This window comes from Gadus macrocephalus, chromosome 17, assembly GCF_031168955.1.
Source record: "Gadus macrocephalus chromosome 17, ASM3116895v1".
Lineage (NCBI taxonomy): Eukaryota > Metazoa > Chordata > Actinopteri > Gadiformes > Gadidae > Gadus > Gadus macrocephalus.
Window position 1 is genome coordinate 9567572 of NC_082398.1, and position 18831 is coordinate 9586402.

The 18831-nt window shown below is 46.2% G+C and overlaps 1 protein-coding gene across 1 annotated transcript in view; it reads right to left on the reverse strand.

The window, feature by feature from the left end:
- si:dkey-172j4.3 (diacylglycerol kinase delta) overlaps nt 1-17926 on the reverse strand; it is a 65783-nt gene extending 47857 nt beyond the window's left edge. The window contains exons 1-3 of the mRNA XM_060035644.1: nt 17589-17926; nt 15416-15846; nt 14456-14560 (exon numbers count right to left, since the gene is read on the reverse strand). Coding sequence (XP_059891627.1) covers nt 14456-14560; nt 15416-15508 — 198 coding nt within the window. The 5' untranslated portion in view covers nt 15509-15846; nt 17589-17926. The remainder of the gene's footprint in view (nt 1-14455; nt 14561-15415; nt 15847-17588) is intronic.
- Between the last annotated feature and the right edge of the window lie 905 nt (nt 17927-18831).

Here is an 18831-nt window from a genome sequence, read left to right on the forward strand (position 1 = left end):
TTGTTCAGTGAGTGAATAAAGGTAGGTAGGAACCAAAGTGCCTGCCGATGTTCCCTGGGATCCACGCAAGCGAAGAGCGTCTACATTCCGATTGGCTGTCAGTGTTTGGCCGCTGAAGCGAATAATAGTCATTTGCATAAAGTTAAAAAGTTTTCAACTTCTTTTTGACGCTCTGGTCGCTCAACTTTGGCCGCTGGTAGCGTTGGTCGCTTTGGTCGCTCTGGTCGCTCTTGCCCATAGAAAGTGAATGACTTCCGGCGATTTGGTCGCTCAATTCGCTTCTGGTGTGGACGGACAGTTGGTCGCTTTGGTCGCTTTGGTCGCTCTTGCCCATAGAAAGTGAATGACTTCCGGCGATTTGGTCGCTCAATTCGCTTCTGGTGTGGACGGACAGTCATAGAACGCCGACAAGCACTGTTCCAATGTTGAGGACACTCGAAAGCCGCGCCATTTTTGCGTCCTTTGTTTTTGAGAATTCCGAGATTTTTCAAGGATGCATCGCTGCATCCTAGACGAGCCAAAACTACCCACAATCCTCTGCATTCACTGGGCGGGTTCTTGAAAATGGCAGCGCAGTCCACGTTCAAATGAAGTGAAGTTGAATTGTGAGCGTAGTGTTGTGACAAATTAATGGATGGTTAACTGTGTGAATTATGTATCATGTAAATAAATGAAGTGGATTAAACCGTGGTGTGTGGTTGTTTGTAGTGTGGGCTACTGCTATGTATGTATGTATGCACAGGTAAACAGAGCTAAATGCTAGGATCTTGGTCACAATGACCAAGTGAAACAATTAAATGTGTTATTGGTTCAGTACCCCTATAACTAAAAAGAATTACAATTTAGTTGAGCTAAAATAAAATACATATCTAGGCTCTACCTCTCCATAAGTCATAATATGTAAAGTAAAAGTAAATACTTAAGCCCGTTTTATTCATTACATTTTACAGTCTGCTCACGCCGTAAATAGTTTTCCGCCTCTGCTTAAAATAGAAACGGTTTCAGTTGATGAGCCATCTTTATTGGCTCTTGACGCGACCCTTGACCCCAACCATCTGTGAGCATATTTACGTTAAATTCTAAGATTATATTGTTTCGGTTTCTTGTGGGCTATATTTGAACTGTAAACACACACAGACACACACACACACTCAAGCTGGGCCGATTGTCACAAACAGATGGGGTTCTTCATGTTGTTGCTTTTCAAGAGGCACTCGAACACACACGCCCACACACATGCACGCATTGTGTGCGGTTAATTGCTTGTATGTTTTGACTGTTGTGTGTATGTGAGAGCGTGTGAGTGCATTTGTGCGTGTGTGCTACTGTGTGACTGTTTCTGTTTTGTTTTTGTATGCAATTTATGTGGTTATTTGTTTGCATGTTTCGATGAGCCTGTGTGTGTGTGCGTGTGTGTGTGCACTACAGTTTTCTTTTTAAAGCCGAGAGAGAACCAGTAAATCTATTTTTGGCAACAGAGAGTGAGAGAGAGAGAGAGAGAGAGAGAGAGAGAGAGAGAGAGAGAGAGAGAGAGAGAGAGAGAGAGAGAGAGAGAGAGAGAGAGAGAGAGAGAGAAAGGGGAACACAGAATGCTTTACTGTATACTGACAAATAACAGAACGTAGATAAATTAGAAGAAAATCATGCAGAAATAAAAGAACGCAAAAAGCACCAGACAAAAGAACAAAGGAGGTGAGAGAAGGAGGGGAGAGGAGAACCGAGAGGCGAGGTGAGAGAAAAAGAGTTAGAAACAAATTAAAGAGGAAGTCTTGTGAGGGGGGTTTATTTTTAGTTCAGTTTTTTTTTTTTATGGCCAACGCCTGTGAGAGCACATCGGAGAGAGAGAGGCAGAGATAGTAAATGAGGAAGTGTGTGCGTCTGAGTGTTTCTCGAAGACACATTCTGGCCCGGAGCTCATGCAGGATTATAAGGATGGACTCCATTACACACCGGGATCAACTCTGTTACATGGGGAAATCAGCCCTGACCGTGACTACACTCTACACAATGTCGTCCACCCGGTCATGGACGGATTCAACAACATCACGTTCTGGGATACACTCTTTCACATTTTGGATTCAGCTCCATCACACACACACACACACAGCGACACCATTACATGATGCGTTCCACTCACACATCACACACTAGATTCAACCCCATTACCTGATGAATTGAAGACCATTAAACTCTAGGATTCACCCCATTACCTGATGAATCCAACATCATCACACTCTCGAATCAACCCCATTACCTGATGAATTGAAGACCATTAAACTCTAGGATTCACCCCATTACCTGATGAATCCAACATCATCACACTCTCGAATCAACCCCATTACCTGATGAATCCAACATCATTAAACACTAGAATCAACCCCATTACCTGATGAATCCAACATCATCACACTCTAGAATCAACCCCATTACCTGAATAATTCAACCTCATTTAACACTAGAATCAACCCCATTATCTGATGCATTCAACACCATCAAATACTATAATCAACTTGAACCCTAGAATTAACCCCATTACCTGATACGTTCTACATGATGAAGTCAACACCATTAAACGCTAGATATAACCCCATTACATGAGGGAATCAACTCCATCACACAACTGAAATGAATCCTGCTCCATGATGGGTTGATTCACCACGGTGATCACCGTAAAGACGATGATGATGATGATACGCTCTGGTTTCTCCCTCTCCCCCTCTCTCCGTCTTCCTCATCCTCCCTCTCTCTGGTACACTGCATGTGTCTAATGATGATGATGTGGCTTCTATTTCCCTCCTTATCATTTCTCTCTCCCTCCCTCTCGCTCTCTACCCCCCCTCTCTCTTTCTCTCTACCTCTCTCACTCTCCCTCCCCTCCCCTAATGGGCTTGCAGGTTGATGGATGACCGAGCTTGGCTTTAATGGAGGGAAGGAGAGAGAGAGAGAGAGAGAGAGAGAGAGAGAGAGAGAGAGAGAGAGAGAGAGAGATCTGGCAAGCTTGCCTTTAACGGAGTCCTCCATTAAATGAGGTATTGGCCAAAATGGAAAGAGAGGAAGGGAGCGATATAGAGAAAGACAGAGAAAGAGCAAGATAGAGGGAGAAGGAAATAGAGAGAAAGAGAGTGGGAAAGAGATAGAGATAGAGTTTGAGGGAGGCGGATGGATGGAATCCAGGTAAGAGGACATAAAGAACAAACATGATGATTTTCGGTCGTTATTCTCATACGGCATTGCTTTTGCCCCAGGAAATTCAGACATCAACTCCCTTACCAGAATTGGAACCTTTTACTGAAACCCTGGAAATGAAACCCTGGATGTAGTAAGAATAATTGACAAGGTCATTTCCCACACTATAACACCTAAAAGGTTAAACACCGTCAGTGAAACTGGATAACAGTTTCTAAACTATGTTTTTCAAACAAGGGCGCAACCATCTTGCCCTAGCGTAGGTTGTGACGTTACGAGGCCGGTTGGCTAGAGTCCTGCAGTCATTTATTAGAGAACAACAGCTGACTCAGTGGAAAACAAGGAACCCCAAACAAACAAAGCGATTGCATGGAGACTCAGTGTTGGATTGCCCCTGGATGTCGCAATGAACTGTACCGAGTCAAAAACCGAGGAGAGATTGTCCAGGCTCAGGCTTTGCCTCTTGAGGCAGGTGAATGGTTCTTCGGCATGGTTGGCTAGCGGCACTGAAACGGGAGAATCCTCTGATTATCTGTAAAGCTCGGGTTTGATGTGAGCACTGGGTAAACGGTGAATCTGTGGATTCAGGATAGGTTGTGAGGAGAGGGTGGTTCACCGGACCAACAAGCTGAAGTCCCGGGCTGTCCGTCTATGTTTGGCTGTTCCTGGTTTCAGGTTGGGTGTGGCGGCCGTCCGAACTTGTCCACTAGCCAGTGGCGGCTCGCCTATAGAGGGCGCTGGGGCGCCGCCCTCCCGCCGACCGGCCATCTTTTCTTTTTTAAATATATTTATATATATTTTCTCATTTTGAGAATTAATCTATTTTAATTGCATTCGAGTAATGCATTTACTTTAGAATATCTTTAGAATCCCCCATGATTAAATCTTCATTCACTGACATGTTCAACGTTCATTTTGGGGAAGCAGATGTCTTCCGTGGGGCGCTTTTCGCTCAGCCCCACATGCCTGAATTATTAGCCAATGGTTCCCCCGTTGCTAGGCAGAAAAGTACATAATTTTGCCAATCAGCGTCGTCGAATTGTATGGCTTTGGGGCGCTCAAGATATAGCCCCAAGCGCAGTGCACCGTCCACTGCGCGTAACCACGCATTTGCCATTACCTCAGAGATCAGCAAGATGGCGACTTTGAGTACTGCTTCCACTGTTTCCCTGTGAGTTCAGCTAGTAAAAGAACTCGGAGCAGAAAAGCCAGAAGTGAACGTAACACAACAAGCAAGAGAAAACGATAGAGCCTACAAGAGAAGTTTTTCCAGAGTTTGGTTCAGGCTTGGCTAACTAGCTCTGGGTATGCCAATGCAATTTTTTGCTTTCCTTGTATACTTTTTAAAACAAGTGCGTGTGATAGTTCGTGGACACAGACCTGACGTAAGAGGAATGACACATTCTGTCAGAACGGATCAAATAAACACAAGCGAGCAAGAGTGCATATGAACAACTGTGTGAAGCTAGCCATGCTAGAGGTAAGCAACTTCTATTTATTCCACTAGCCTATATGTATTTCCCTTGAGATGGACACTGGTTGCAGACCCTCACAACCTCCCCCCACCCCGTACTGTATATAGTTCTCTGCAAACCTATGGTGGGACCAGGCCTTCATTGTGCATATTGTATATAGTCCTCTGCAAACCTATTCAGTGTACATACTGTATATAGTTCTCTGCAAACATGGTGGCATCAGGCCTTCAGTGTGCATATTGTATACAGTCCTCTGTAAACCTATTCAGTGTACATACTGTATATAGTTCTCGGCAAACCTATGGTTGCTTCAGGCCTTCAGTGTTCATATTGTATATAGTCCTTTGCAAACCTATTCAGTGTACATACTGTATATAGTCCTCTGCAAACCTATGGTGGCATCAGGCCTTCAGTGTGCATATTGTACTGTGTATGTAGTCCTCTGCAAACCTATGTTGGTATCATGCCTTAAGTGTGTCTTCAACAACCACACACAAAAGTTTGCACATTTACATGAATTTTGTGGAATTCATATTTCATTGTATTTGTCTAAATGCATACTAATGCAGACTGTAGATATATTTATGAGTGACGTTTACCAACACAATGGCTTGGCCGTAACACAGTCACCCATTATCTCTATCTCTCTCTCTCTCACTCACACACAGAGAGAGAGAGAGAATGTTCTTTTTTTGCCTTTACTATTTGGTCAGAATGCACCAGAATGCTTCGTTTGTTTGTGAAAATCACAAAAAAATCTTGTGGACGAGGATGCCCCCAGACCCCCCCTTTTTGGGTTTGGAATGCAAACGTTCAGCCCCCCCTCAAATAAATTCCACCAGCCGCCACTGCCACTAGCAATTAAATAGGTGTGTGCGCCCTCAAGGAAATAGCCCCTCTGAGTGCCCTTAGAGAGGTCGTTACCTGCCAATAAGTCACCTATAATGAGGGACTTCACGAAAACCACAGACGTTTCAAACATTACTATGTCACGTTGTACCGTAGCTCACAGCTATCGTTCGCTAAGGTTAACATATCCGCGGTTGATTGGTTCGCACTGGGCTCTCTGCACGGACCTCTTGAAGGGAGGGACCTCCGACACGTCCCGTTCACAGCAGAGCATCTGGTAGATAAATACAGGCCGGGGTACTGCAGGGCAGATCTGGTGGGCCTCGGTGCGGCCCACCCCCTCCCCACCGAGGGGGTGCGACGGCTCGACAAACCTCCGTTTGGGGCAAGCTCTCGCTCGTCGCCGGCTCGATTGCGTCAGCCACTTAGTTTGTTTGCACCAGATATCTTACAATACTTATCGAAACTAGGCTGATTCATGTCCGCTTTAACCTTATATGGAATAATAATACTGAGATAAAATTGATTCTTATCTAACACAAACTAATGTTTGTAGTAGAACCTGGTTTTTGTGGCTTGCAGAGCTGGATTTCCGGTTGTACCTCTGACTTCACTTCCTGACTCAGCCATTGCCAGGGACTGAACAGTGTGTGGGTGTGTGTGAGTGGGCGTGATCGTTGACCTGTGATTTCATTCTATTTGAGTAATCAATAGTGCACACACTCGCTCCCTGAAATACGAGCCTGCCATCTAGAACACCATGCCTTAACCCTGTGCGTGTTAGTGCACGTATTGTGGCAGTGCATAGACCTAGGTGGTGTGTGTTTGTGTGACTGTGTGTTTGCGTGGCTGTGACTGTGTGTGTGTGTGTGTGTGTGTGTGTGTGTGTGTGTGTGTGTGTGTGTGTGTGTGTTTGTGTGACTGTGTGTGTGTGTGTGTGTGTGTGTGTGTGTGTGTGTGTGTGTGTGTGTGTGTGTGTGTGTGTGTGTGTGCTGGGGTAAGGGGCCGAGGGGGGGCTGAGGTCACATTTGGTAAAGTCACCTCCAACCAGCTGCAGGTTCAATTCCCTGTTCTGCTGCTGTTACCAGTAGTGACTGCCTGCGTGTCCTTTGGGCAACGAAAAACCCACATTAGCTACTTTTTACAGCTACAGTTTGCAGAGGAACAGAGCTATGGTAGGCAGCATGTGTGTGTGTGTGTGTGTGTGTGTGTGTGTGTGTGTGTGTGTGTGTGTGTGTGTGTGTGTGTGTGTGTGTGTGACTGTGTGTGACTGTGTGTGTGTGTGTGTGTGTGTGTGTGACTGTGTGTGTGTGTGTGTGTGTGTGTGACTGTGTGTGTGTGTGTGTGACTGTGTGTGTGTGTGTGTGTGTGTGTGTGTGTGTGTGACTGTGTGTGTGTGTGTGTGTGTGTGTGTGTGTGTGTGTGTGTGTGTGTGTGTGTGTGTGTGTGTGTGTGTGTGTGTGTGTGTGTGTGTGTGTGTGTGGAGTCAGCCCACATCAGTTACATAAGGGATAGGATAAGTGGGGTCTTCCTACTTCTAAACACCTGAGCATGTTTATATTATACAACCAGAGAACACAGCACCGCCTTACCCACATGCAGGGGAATCACACCTACACAGACACAACACTAAGACCAAGAATACACAGCAAGAGAGGACAGAACAGGTGGAGGTTGAGCCACATCAAGATAAAGTAACACCAGATCGGATATTAATAACATAAAATTAGCCATAATAATTGATTTGAATCCTAACAGCACTTTCCAATGCGCTTCAAAAAGTGAGCATGTTTGTGTGTGTGTGTGTGTGTGTGTGTGTGTGTGTGTGTGTGTGTGTGTGTGTGTGTGTGTGTGTGTGTGTGTGTGTGTGTGTGTGATGGTGTATGGTATAACACCTCTTCCACTTGCAGCGTGTACCACCCACCAGTATGCGCCAGAGTGCTCAGCACACACACTGGCTATCGCAGTGAAGAGGTGAAGAGAGAACCTGTCCAATTGGAAGACCACGTCGGCATGTCAGTAAAATATAGATTTGATCAATCTATTCTAATGTGTCTTATCTAGCGGTTTCTATTTAGATTGTTTCGAGATGCTTTATTGTAACGGCGACAATAATCAAGTAAGTACTGAGAGAAATGTGTTAAAAGGATTGAGTAAAATAACCCCCCCCCCCTTTCTCTCACTCGCTCTCTTTCTCTCTCCATCGCTATCGCTCGCTGTCTCTCTCACCAGCATCAGTCCACAGGCCTTATTCAACATATTCACATCAGCACAAACACACACACACACACACACGGTCAACCCACACACTATACGCTCTTGAAGTTATCCCTGTTCATCCCCCACACACGCACACACGCACACCCCACACACACACACACACACACACAGTAAAGAGTACAGCTACATAACTCAACATACACCTACACAAAGTCGTGCAGAAGCAAGAGGAGAGGGACTTGTACAACAGCATCGCTTCATTCCCCGGCTCCATATATTGGAACAGATGCAAAGCAAATGGATGCAGACAGTGTTCGTTCAGCCTCCTTCAACACGGGATTCATTTGGGGAAAATCTGTCTTATCAACACATCAGACTTGATCACTGTCCCTCCCTCCAGTTCAGTACTAATACTTAAATGGATACGCCGAGATGTCTGCAAACAGGCGTTGGCCTGTCTTACTGAGATTCAGATGAGTTGTTTGATTCTGAATTCATCATTGTGCGTTTTAGGGGTGACTAAATGTGATCTCAGCATCCCTGAAAGTATTCAATAGTAATAATAATAATTTATATTATATTAGCATTATATTCTGGAACCATTTGAAGTCCTTTTACGTTAGATTGTGCACACCTGTCTGTCAGAGCCCTGGGAAAAAACATTCCAGGCCATTCCAAGGGTGTTCCAACCACTCTGATATACAGTATCCTTTGTAAAGTCGAGTTGTAATACCTTCCAGTGCAGTAGGTGGCACCGTGCAACTTTAACGCTGCTAGTTCGCCCGAAAAACCAAAGGAGAAGTGGTCGATCTAATATCTGATTAAAAACAACTGTAGGTTTAAACATGAGGGAATTCAACGGCAGAAAGTTGAATGAGGATTTGGAGAAGTGTCTCATCATGGTTCCACGTGTTGGGCGACACAGCTGTATTCTCCCACAGAAGAATGATCCACAGATATGTTTGAGGCCAAAGGGGGGGGAAGGCTAGATTGAAATTGTGCTTAGGGTAAGACTGGTTTTGGGTTGAGTTGAGCCAAGGTTATAACATCTTTACGTATTATTAATTTATTGTATATGCCACACTGTCTTTCATGCTGGTAGTTCATGAAGAGGTGACTGTTTTCTTTTATTATTGGTTCAATATTTTGTCTACGTTTTGTGATCCAGGTGATGGCTTGGTGGCTCTACATTGAATTTGGTCTTCTCAGATTTAAAATAGAAAACTCTTAATTACAGTAACACACACACACAAACACACATACACACACACACCCAAACACACAAGCTATATCAGTTTGAGCTCGATCAAGTTGCATGGACTTCAATTGTAGACAGCCTTCTCCTAGTCACAGCACGGGTTTCTGGGTGCAGAACGAGAGTTCGCAGTGTTAGCATTTGCTTTCTATTAGCAACTTCCATTGATTTGCAGAGATACAGTAGCCTAGCTTGTCTTCTTTGAGGGGAATACCCTTTGAATAACCATGTCCTATGTTATCTGAACAGTCGCTTATTATCACACCGCCGGAAATAGTGCAGAATTATCTGCGTGTTTGTAAATAAACTAGAATCTCACTGTGTTGCTTCTCAAAACGGTTTTAAATGAGCGACTTTGAAATACATTGAAACTCTTTGGAATGTAATTCAAAGTGTATTCCCCACAAATGAACAGGAGCTAGGCTACTGTAACCCTACAAGTCAATGGAGGCGGCTAACGGAAAAGGAAATGCTAACCAAGCAAACCCCCCTTCTGGACGCACAACGATGAATATGGAACTAAACAACTCGTCTAATCTAGGTAAGACAGGTCGATGCCAGTGTTCAGATATCTCTGCGTATTCCGTGGAAAGAAAACATAAAGATAGTAATACGTAACAATAGCAACTGTGACTGTCATACAAGTTGTGATGTGACAGTGATTGTGAAGAAAGAATTTGTCCTGTATTGTAACATGCAAAATGAATACTAAAGATCCAGAGATCTTACATAAGTCAGCCAGGAGTCGTTACACAATGGGAGAGAGCAAGATAGTGAGAGAGATAGAGGCAGGGATAGACGAGAGAGATAGAGAATTGTTGATGGAAAACCAACTTCCATAACTCCTGTGACCCCAGTTGCCATAGTGATGCTAAACATGCTTAAGAGCTGCTTTCTCAGATCACTTTTCTCCCTTTCAGTCAAAATAGTTATAAATAAACAGCTTAGTCACTCTGGCCTCAATAAAAAAATGCTTCATTTGTAAATGGCATAGTGAACGAGTTATTAAGAACACGAGTTAGCGCATAGTAAGAAAACCAGTGGGTTGGGCTTTTAGTAGGTTAACTAGACAGAAAGTTAATTAGCTGGACAGGCAGCCAGTTAGCCAATTAGTTAAGCAAACAAATGTACACAGAAAGGTTGCAATTCTCACTTGCGATTGGTTAATCTATCAAGTTTAAAAACACTGTTATATTGCATTCATTGTATTTACCTCTTGTTAATAACCAATTAACACTGTGCTTGAGTTTGAAATACAAAGGTGTGAAACACAGTAAACATAGCTTTTTCTATGGCTGTATTATATTCTCTCTATTATGAGACATTATCACTAGTCATCTTAACATGTGAGTGTGGTTGTGTGTGTGTGTGTGTGTGTGTGTGTGTGTGTGTGTGTGTGCGTGTGTGTGTGTGTGTGTGTGTGTGTGTGTGTGTGTGTGTGTGTGTGTGTGTGTGTGTGTGTGTTAGTCAGTGAGTGGGTGTCAGTGAGTGTTAGTCAGCGACTGTGTGTATATGTTTGTGTGCGTGCGTGACTATGTGGCAGAGGAAATCACATTTCCAAATACGGCCCATTTACCATTCACACACAACAAAGAGGTGTTATACAGACACTGGTGTCTGTGTGTGTGTGTGTGTGAACCAGGTCCCCCTAATTAGCTCACCTGCTTCACACACACACACACGCACACGCACACACACACACACACACACACACACACACACACACACACACGCACGCACGCGCACCCACACGCACACACACACAACTCCAAAAGCGAATGACTTCCTGTTCTCAAACGGTCGTGTTCCCATGGCGACGAGGCTGCACTAATTGCTGTTCCTAATAATAAAGACCCTCGATCTTAATACAGTCCTTCCAAACCTCTAGACCTTTCCTTCAAAATAAAAGCCAGGGTCAATCCTAATTATAGAGACCCATGATCTTAAAACAGACCTCTAAACCTCTAGGTAGCCTCTTTAAGAATAAATGCTTGGTCTAATCCTAATTATAGAGACCCATGATCTAAAAATCAATCCTCCAAACCTCTAGACAATCACCTTCAAAATAAAAGCCTTCTCACAATTCCCGCCTCTGAGCGGGCGGAACGGCAGCATGCTGTTGGGTTATCGCAGGACGCTGTGACTTAATTTGATAGTGTCAAGTGTCGGGGTCGGCACTCGCAGGAGTAAGCGCCCGGCTAACAAGTATGTTAGCGCGCGGCGTGCTAATGAGTATGCTAATAGGCTGTGGGACGCGGCGCTGGGGACGCCCTGAGTGACAGCCGCGTGGTGAGGCGCCGGGGGAGGAAGCCAAGAGGGCCAGACGACCATATTTGGAAGAGAATGGAAAATGAGTAGGAAGTGGAGGAAGAGGAGGGAGAAGGATGTGGGAAGTTTGGGGGCAGAGGAAGAGGGGATAGGAGCTGGACGAGGAGGTGGACGTTTGGATCATTCATCTACTGTCAATCTAGCTATCCATCTGTTTCTCCATCTGTCTATACATGTCCCAGACACACACACACACACACACACACACACACACACACACACACACACACACACACACACACACACACACACACACACACACACACACACACACACACACACACACACACACACACACACTAAACCCTTTGCTTCCATTGAACCATAATCCCGGAGTCGATATTTAATCCGACCTGAATCACGTGACATTACACAAGCTAATCACACACACACACACACACACACACACACACACACACACACACACACACACACACACCCTGTGTTGAATGAAGTGGTCGGCCAGGATCCAACAGGATTCCCCGGATCTCCGAGGCTACAGTGTTTATATATAGACTTTGAACCTTTATAATTTGTTTACTAACCGACAAAAGTTTCTCTCCATTCAAAAGTGAAATGGAGAGAAACTGTGAAGTGTGAAGCCTTTTGGTTTAACTAGCCCCTCCGTTCCATCCGTGTATAACATGATTCCCAACTCCACTCTCTTCCCTCAGTTGTTAGGATCACTTCCACAGAGTCATCCTCTTCTTCTTATAATCAATAACTCTATGTCCCAGTGAACGCCTTGTTTGACTATGCCTAGCCTACACTAGGCTCACCAGCAAAACCAACTCAAAAGCTCAATTCCTTCCATCATGAACAAATATTTGATATTCATGATAAAAGGATTTCTCAAGTATCAAATCTTATTGGTTTGAAATTGTATATTTTGTGCCACTTTCAGTAAGCAGAGCAATGCATTGATTTATCTCCACCCACATCTTTGTTTAGCATAAGCATTAACAAAAATCATCTGCCAACTTTTACTGCACTCGAAATTCTATTCATCCATTTCCTGTTCCAAAACCATGGCAACGGCTTCTCAAGATTCTCAAGGCCTCGGAGCAAACAAAACGGTACGCTCCAAACCTGCAGCCAATCAGAGGGAGGCTGGAGTCGCGTGCACAACTCTCCTCTGCTCTTAGAATCATCCTAATGATATCACCACGGCGATACGGGATGCTGTCGCCACGGTTACCCAACACTGCTGCTCACGGGTATCGATCCATGCGTGATTACAGTAAAGCAACCGGAGCCGGTAAGGAATCCAACTATGGTCACACGTGCACACGCAGACACACACATGCACATGCACACAAGCACACACACACACACACACACACACACACACACACACACACACACACACACACACACACACACACAGGCTAAATAATTCTAAAGCCATGACAATATTTAATATTGATAAAGATTATTAGTAAATCAATGATTATTGAAAGAGGATTTTGTGCATGTGTGTCTGTATCTGTATCTGTGTGTGTGTGTGTGTGTGTGTGTGTGTGTGTGTGTGTGTGTGTGTGTGTGTGTGTGTGTGTGTGTGTGTGTGTGTGTGTGTGCGCGTTTGTGTGTTTGCATAATCATGAAAAAAAAAACTTAAAAAAATCAATAGTTTTGTGAGTTACTGGAAATCACAGTGAAAACAAGACAACGCCATCATTCCAGTAATTAAGCTTCTTCCTAATGACAAAATCACCCTCCAATCACTTCAGCTCTTCAGTATACCCTCAGCCAATCAGGTGGCTCGTCTGGATGAGGCCCCTTCACCAATAAACAGGGGTGAAGGGAGCGCACTGACATCAGGCCAAAGGGCAGCAGACCCTATGGCCGGGTTCACAGATTGCAGGAACACATTGTCATTGAGGAAGTAATAAAGGAAGGTAAAGAGAGGTTTAGAGGAATAGAGAGAGAGAGAGAGAGAGAGAGAGAGAGAGAGAGAGAGAGAGAGAGAGAGAGAGAGAGAGAGAGAGAGAGAGAGAGAGAGAGAGAGAGAGAGAGAGAGAGAGAGAGAGAATAAGAAAATAAAACGTTATAAAGATGTTGAGAGAGACAAATTGTGTTTGAAGGGGCCAAGCAAGGCACCAGCGGCTAAATGCATGATTTCCTCGGGGGTCAGAGGTCAACAGCTTAGTGTGGGATAGAGGTAACCATCACACACAGGGCCGACGGACTGTGGGGGAAAGTGAGGCAGTCCTGGGGGGGCCCAAGGCAGAGGGGGGGCCCATGGCAATAAAAAAAAAAAGAAAAAAAAAAAGTATTTCTTTTGAATTATCCACCAGCCCATAGTGTTAGGAATCGCACACGGCCACGTCTCCCAACCCCCCCCCCCCCACTCCCGACAACAATTCAGCGCAGGGGTCTGGTAGGGGGAATTCGGGGGGGGGGGGCCCATCAGTACCTCTTGTATACAGGGCCCAGGATTTGGTGCCACGGCCCTGATCACACACACACGTCACATATACACACACACACCCAACAGTACAGTAACACACCCATATGCATTAACATACGGACACATAATACAACTCTTCCTCTGCCTCTCTGAGAGAGACAATTAGTCTCTCTCTCATCATCTTCCTAACTTTTTAACTCTCTCTCTCTCTCTCTCCAATCCTCATATACACATGTTTTCTCTCCCTCTTTCTCGGTCTCTCTCTCTCTCTCTCCCTGACAAACACACACTCTATTTGTGTCTCCCTCGTACACACAATACACTCCATCTAGCTGTCTCTGGCACACTCTCTCTCTCTCTCTCAGACACACTCTCTCAATTTCAATTCCATTCAGAGGGATTCATTGCCCTGGGAAAGGTAAATTTACAGTGACAAAGCGAGTAAGAAGTAGGGTTAATTCATTTCTCTCTCTCTCTCTCTCTCTCCCATCTTTCTCTCTCCATTTCGCATTAATATCTTGCCATTTCTCTCTCTTGTGCACATACATACTCCCTCTCTCTCCCCCATAACATTTTTGTCAAATTCAATTAGCTTTATTGACATCGGAGACGTACATTTACATTGCGAAAGCACGTAAGTAGAAGTAAAAAAGAAATTCTCTCTCTCCCCCTCTCCCTCCCTCCCTCCCTCCCCCCCCCCCCCTCTCTATCTCTCTGTGTCTCTTGTCCTACCTTGGCTCTGATCTGACCCGAGGTGGACACTTTGCGGATCAGCTTGTGGGACGTTTCCTCCTGCTCCCCATCGCTGTCCGATGACTCCTCCCCCGCCTCCCCCGCCTGGAGGAGGAAAGGAGGAGGAGGATGGAAGATGAAGAGGAGAAGAGGAGGCGAGGGGGAGTGGAAGGAGATTGAGAGAGCGGGGAGGAGGAGAGGAGAAAGAACAGAAGTATGTTTAATTAAAGAACATTTGTCATTGTTGGTGATTAGAAAATTAAAATATCTGTCCATTAATGTAAAAAAATAATATTTCACTGAAATACAACAAATATATTGTTACGATTATAAGGACAACTCGCTGATCAACCCACTCAACTGGCTTTTGAGTACTACACTACATTACACACTATTGAAATGGAATTGATGGAAAACATTTACACAAATCCTCACCGGACCCTTGAAACTCTATCTTGTACTCCCAGAGGGGGGTCGCGACCCACAGGGTCAGATACCACAAGCCTAGAGGTCTATCGAGCTGTCACAACTGCTCCAGACACTCTAATGTACTGGTTCCCAACCAGTGGGTCGGGAACCCCACTTAGGGGAGTCTGATTTGCATATGGGGGCGTGGGAGATTTCAGATGAATTATCGATAGATATCTGATTATACATTGTCGATAAACAAGCATTTTGTTTAAAACCCTTATAAAGGTCTTATAAAGGTCATGCAACCAGATCTGCCTCATGATTCGTGGCCACACTTTAAGTGGACTACAACTATTCCCTTAATGATTTAGAACTTGGCGTGGTACGATGCACATTCGCTCAATGGGACGCCCATATAAGGGCAGATGTTGGGTGTGGTCCAAACGACTGATGCACAACCATTTAAGAAGTCGGGGTCTCACTACTCTCAGCACTAGGGTGTCAAAGGCCGCAGTAAAAGGGGTGCATTTTGCGTGCGTCTGTACGTACGATGTGGGTCCTCTCAGAGTCTGGAGGTGTGGTGGCCAGCGAGTCCCCTGGATCCCCCACATACAGCACGTTGGGGTTCAGCTTGGACGCCATGGCAACGTGAGACAGGGAGAGTGGGGCAGGGAGGGAGGGGGGAGGGGGGGGAGAATGAGGAGGGTGACCGAGGGAGGTGAAGATGGCGGGGTTAGGTGTGTGTCGGAAGGGAGGATGACAGGAAGGAGAGAGGAGATTGGTGGAGGAGGAGGTGGAGGAGGAGGAGGAGGAGGAGAGAGAGTTGGAGGAGGAGAGGTGGGGGAAAAGAGATGGATGGAGAGCAGATGGAGGAAGAGGAAGAGGAGGAGGTGGAGGTGGAGGAGCAGGCCAGCAGGTTCCTGGGGAAGGTTCGGAACTGGTCCTCCACTGATCTCTCTATCTGGACCAGTGTTGGAAGACTGGAAGAGACAAGAACACAGGGATCAATTCAATAAGAAAAGGGAACGTGAGTTTGTCAAAATGGCCGCACACTAACACACAAACAAACTGCCAACACAAACAAACAACCACTTAAACAAACAACGACCACAAACTCACCCCTTCACTGAAAAGGTCCATTCAACACCATCTGCATTAAGAAGCTATAACTCCGCGAATAAAAGTTTGAAGTATGAACAAAACAATGTGTTGTGTGTAACTTCAACCCCTGGCTTCTGCACGCCCTGTGTGTGAGACTCTGTCGTTCTTTCACGTCAATCTCCAGGCGTTCCAAGTCCAATACCCCCTCATCCTCCTCCTCCCGAACTGTCAAACCGGATCCCGAGCAAGCGAACACCAATAGGCAGGAAGGGAGGGCATACCTGTCCATACCTGTCTCAGCCTGACTGATCTCCCAAAGGATCTCCAGAAACCAACTGAAATGACTAATCACTCTCTGCCAAAGGGACGCAGAGCACTAACTATAAGGCGGGCTGGACACGGGACACCCACCCCCCTAACCCCCGGTCCAACCAACTCCCTCTCTGCCCTGCTGGAGGGCCCCTTCCCTCTGGGGTCGTGGCGTCTCTTCCTTGAAGCCATTTAGAGGGCTTAGGGTTAGGGTGTGTGAGAATAATGGGAGGCCTGGGAATCCCTTTGAAACTGTAACTGCCAAATTGTGGGAAGATGACGATAGGTTAAATAGTGACAACGGTCATAATGGTAACTACAATGGTTTGTTATGGTAACGGTGTTGACTTGACGATTAGAATAGGGATTCAAATTGTCCCATAATTAGCACGTGATTTAAACAACCGACGTAATACTAATAATAATCACGGCTTGTGGGTGAGCCACCATGCGCTACAAAGGACATTCTAGCTATTAGACAATCAGATCTATTGGTTTCCGAGCAGGACCTGCACACGCCCGCGCGCGCACACACACACACACACACACACGCACGCGATCCTCAAATGTTTGGTCATCACTCATCAGACATGCATAAAGCCGTACCCTGAGGTGCGGATGATGTCTGTCTAGTGTGTGTGTGTGTGTGTGTGTGTGTGTGTGTGTGTGTGTGTGTGTGTGTGTGTGTGTGTGTGTGTGTGTGTGTGTGTGCACGCGCGCGCATCTGCTATCTTGATTTCGGCGAATTGTGAATTGATGCAGGCGTTATTCCGATAAGAAAAAGAACAACCTGCCCGCGTGTCCGTTGTTCGATAGAACACGAACGCTGACCGAACTTAAACGTCATTGCGGCTATGCCTGACACACATTCACTGGACTACGGTTGACGTGTTGTTAGTTGTTTTGACTAGATTTTATTTGTATAACCTTCGGTCGGCTCGGACGGAGGCACAACAGGCTGTCGCGCGCTCCTGGCCGCCAGCACCTCGCGCTATCGGCGCGGAGAGCTTCGATCATCGATCACCTCTTTATCGTTACACGGCTCGAGCTCGTGGCGGCAGACGTCACACAAAACATATATACACGGCTAATCAATCAGCGCGTGCCAAGAAGGTAGCTCGAGCTCTGGGTGTTTCGCGGGCTGCTTCCAGACGTGTCGGTTAAGCGTTCAAAGCGGCGCGTGGACTGGACCTCACAAAAAAAAAATGCCTTACAGGAGTCGCGCGCGGCCACCACCTCCTCCTCTCCTCTCACAGAGCCGAAACGTGGGTTTTTTTGCAGGCTTTCGTGAATAAATGTCGGGGCTATTTACCTCCGCGGGTTCAGCACAGTCTACCCCGCTGCAGTGGTCCGCCTCGTCTCTCTCGTGTGACCGACGGCCGCGGACGGTGGTGGTGTACGGATCCCCGGTGCTCGTTCTCTTGCCGAGAGAGACACGGTCATACGCATAGCGTCGGACGGATTTGAATCAGGTAGGAAGCGGAGGAGGAGGAGGAGGAGGAGGAGGAGGGATGGGGGAGGAGACGAGAGTGGAGGAGACCGCGAGGAGCCGAGAGAAGGGAGGGAGGGAGGTTTGAAAGGCACCCTGTGTGAATCGTCTCGAGCCGCTGTTCCGAGGTTAAACGGAGAGCAAACACACTCACACTGGGAGGCAATAAACCCGCCACGTGCACGTGCTTGGGTGTGTGCGGGCGGGCGTAAGGGCGATGAGGCAAATGCAAACAAAACGTGCGAGCACGAACGCGCACACACACACACACACACACACACACACACACACACACACACACACACACACACACACACACACACACACACACACACACACACACACACAGTGGAAGACCGCTTCTCAGCGCGTGCTAATAGTAGCCTCAATTGTTTACAGTTGATTAAATATTCAGAACGATTTTTACTCGGCATGCCAACGGGGCCTTTATTTACACCACACGTGTGTCATAATCAAGTGTGGTGTGTGTGTGCGTGTTTCCCCCTAACCACTCATTTCAACAGCAGAGGCACAGAACCGTCTAATAATTACGCCCAAAACTAACAACGGTAAACTCACACACAGACAACCGCGCGCGCGCGCGCACACACACACACACACACACACACACACACACACACACACACACACACACACACACACACACACACACACACACACACACACACACACACACACACACACACACACACACACACACACACTGAGTGAAAATCAATGAGCCTATTCAGTCTATACTGAACCCACCCGTCTTATCTCTCTATCTCCTTTTCTTAGATGGTATGACAGTCAGATAGCCCCCCTCACACACGGCGAACACACCACTGATTATGGTAGACGCTGCCCGTTTGCCCTTTAAAAGCGTGCTTGTCCGTGTTCACGCAGAGAAACACACACGCATATACACACACAGAAACACACACCTGCTGGATTCTGCTACCAATGAAATGGTACGAATGCTCATCAACTGACGTTTGACCCGTCGCTTACTGTTGCCCTTGACAACTGCAGGAGGTAGCGTCTTATTAGAAGTTGGAGAGGAGAG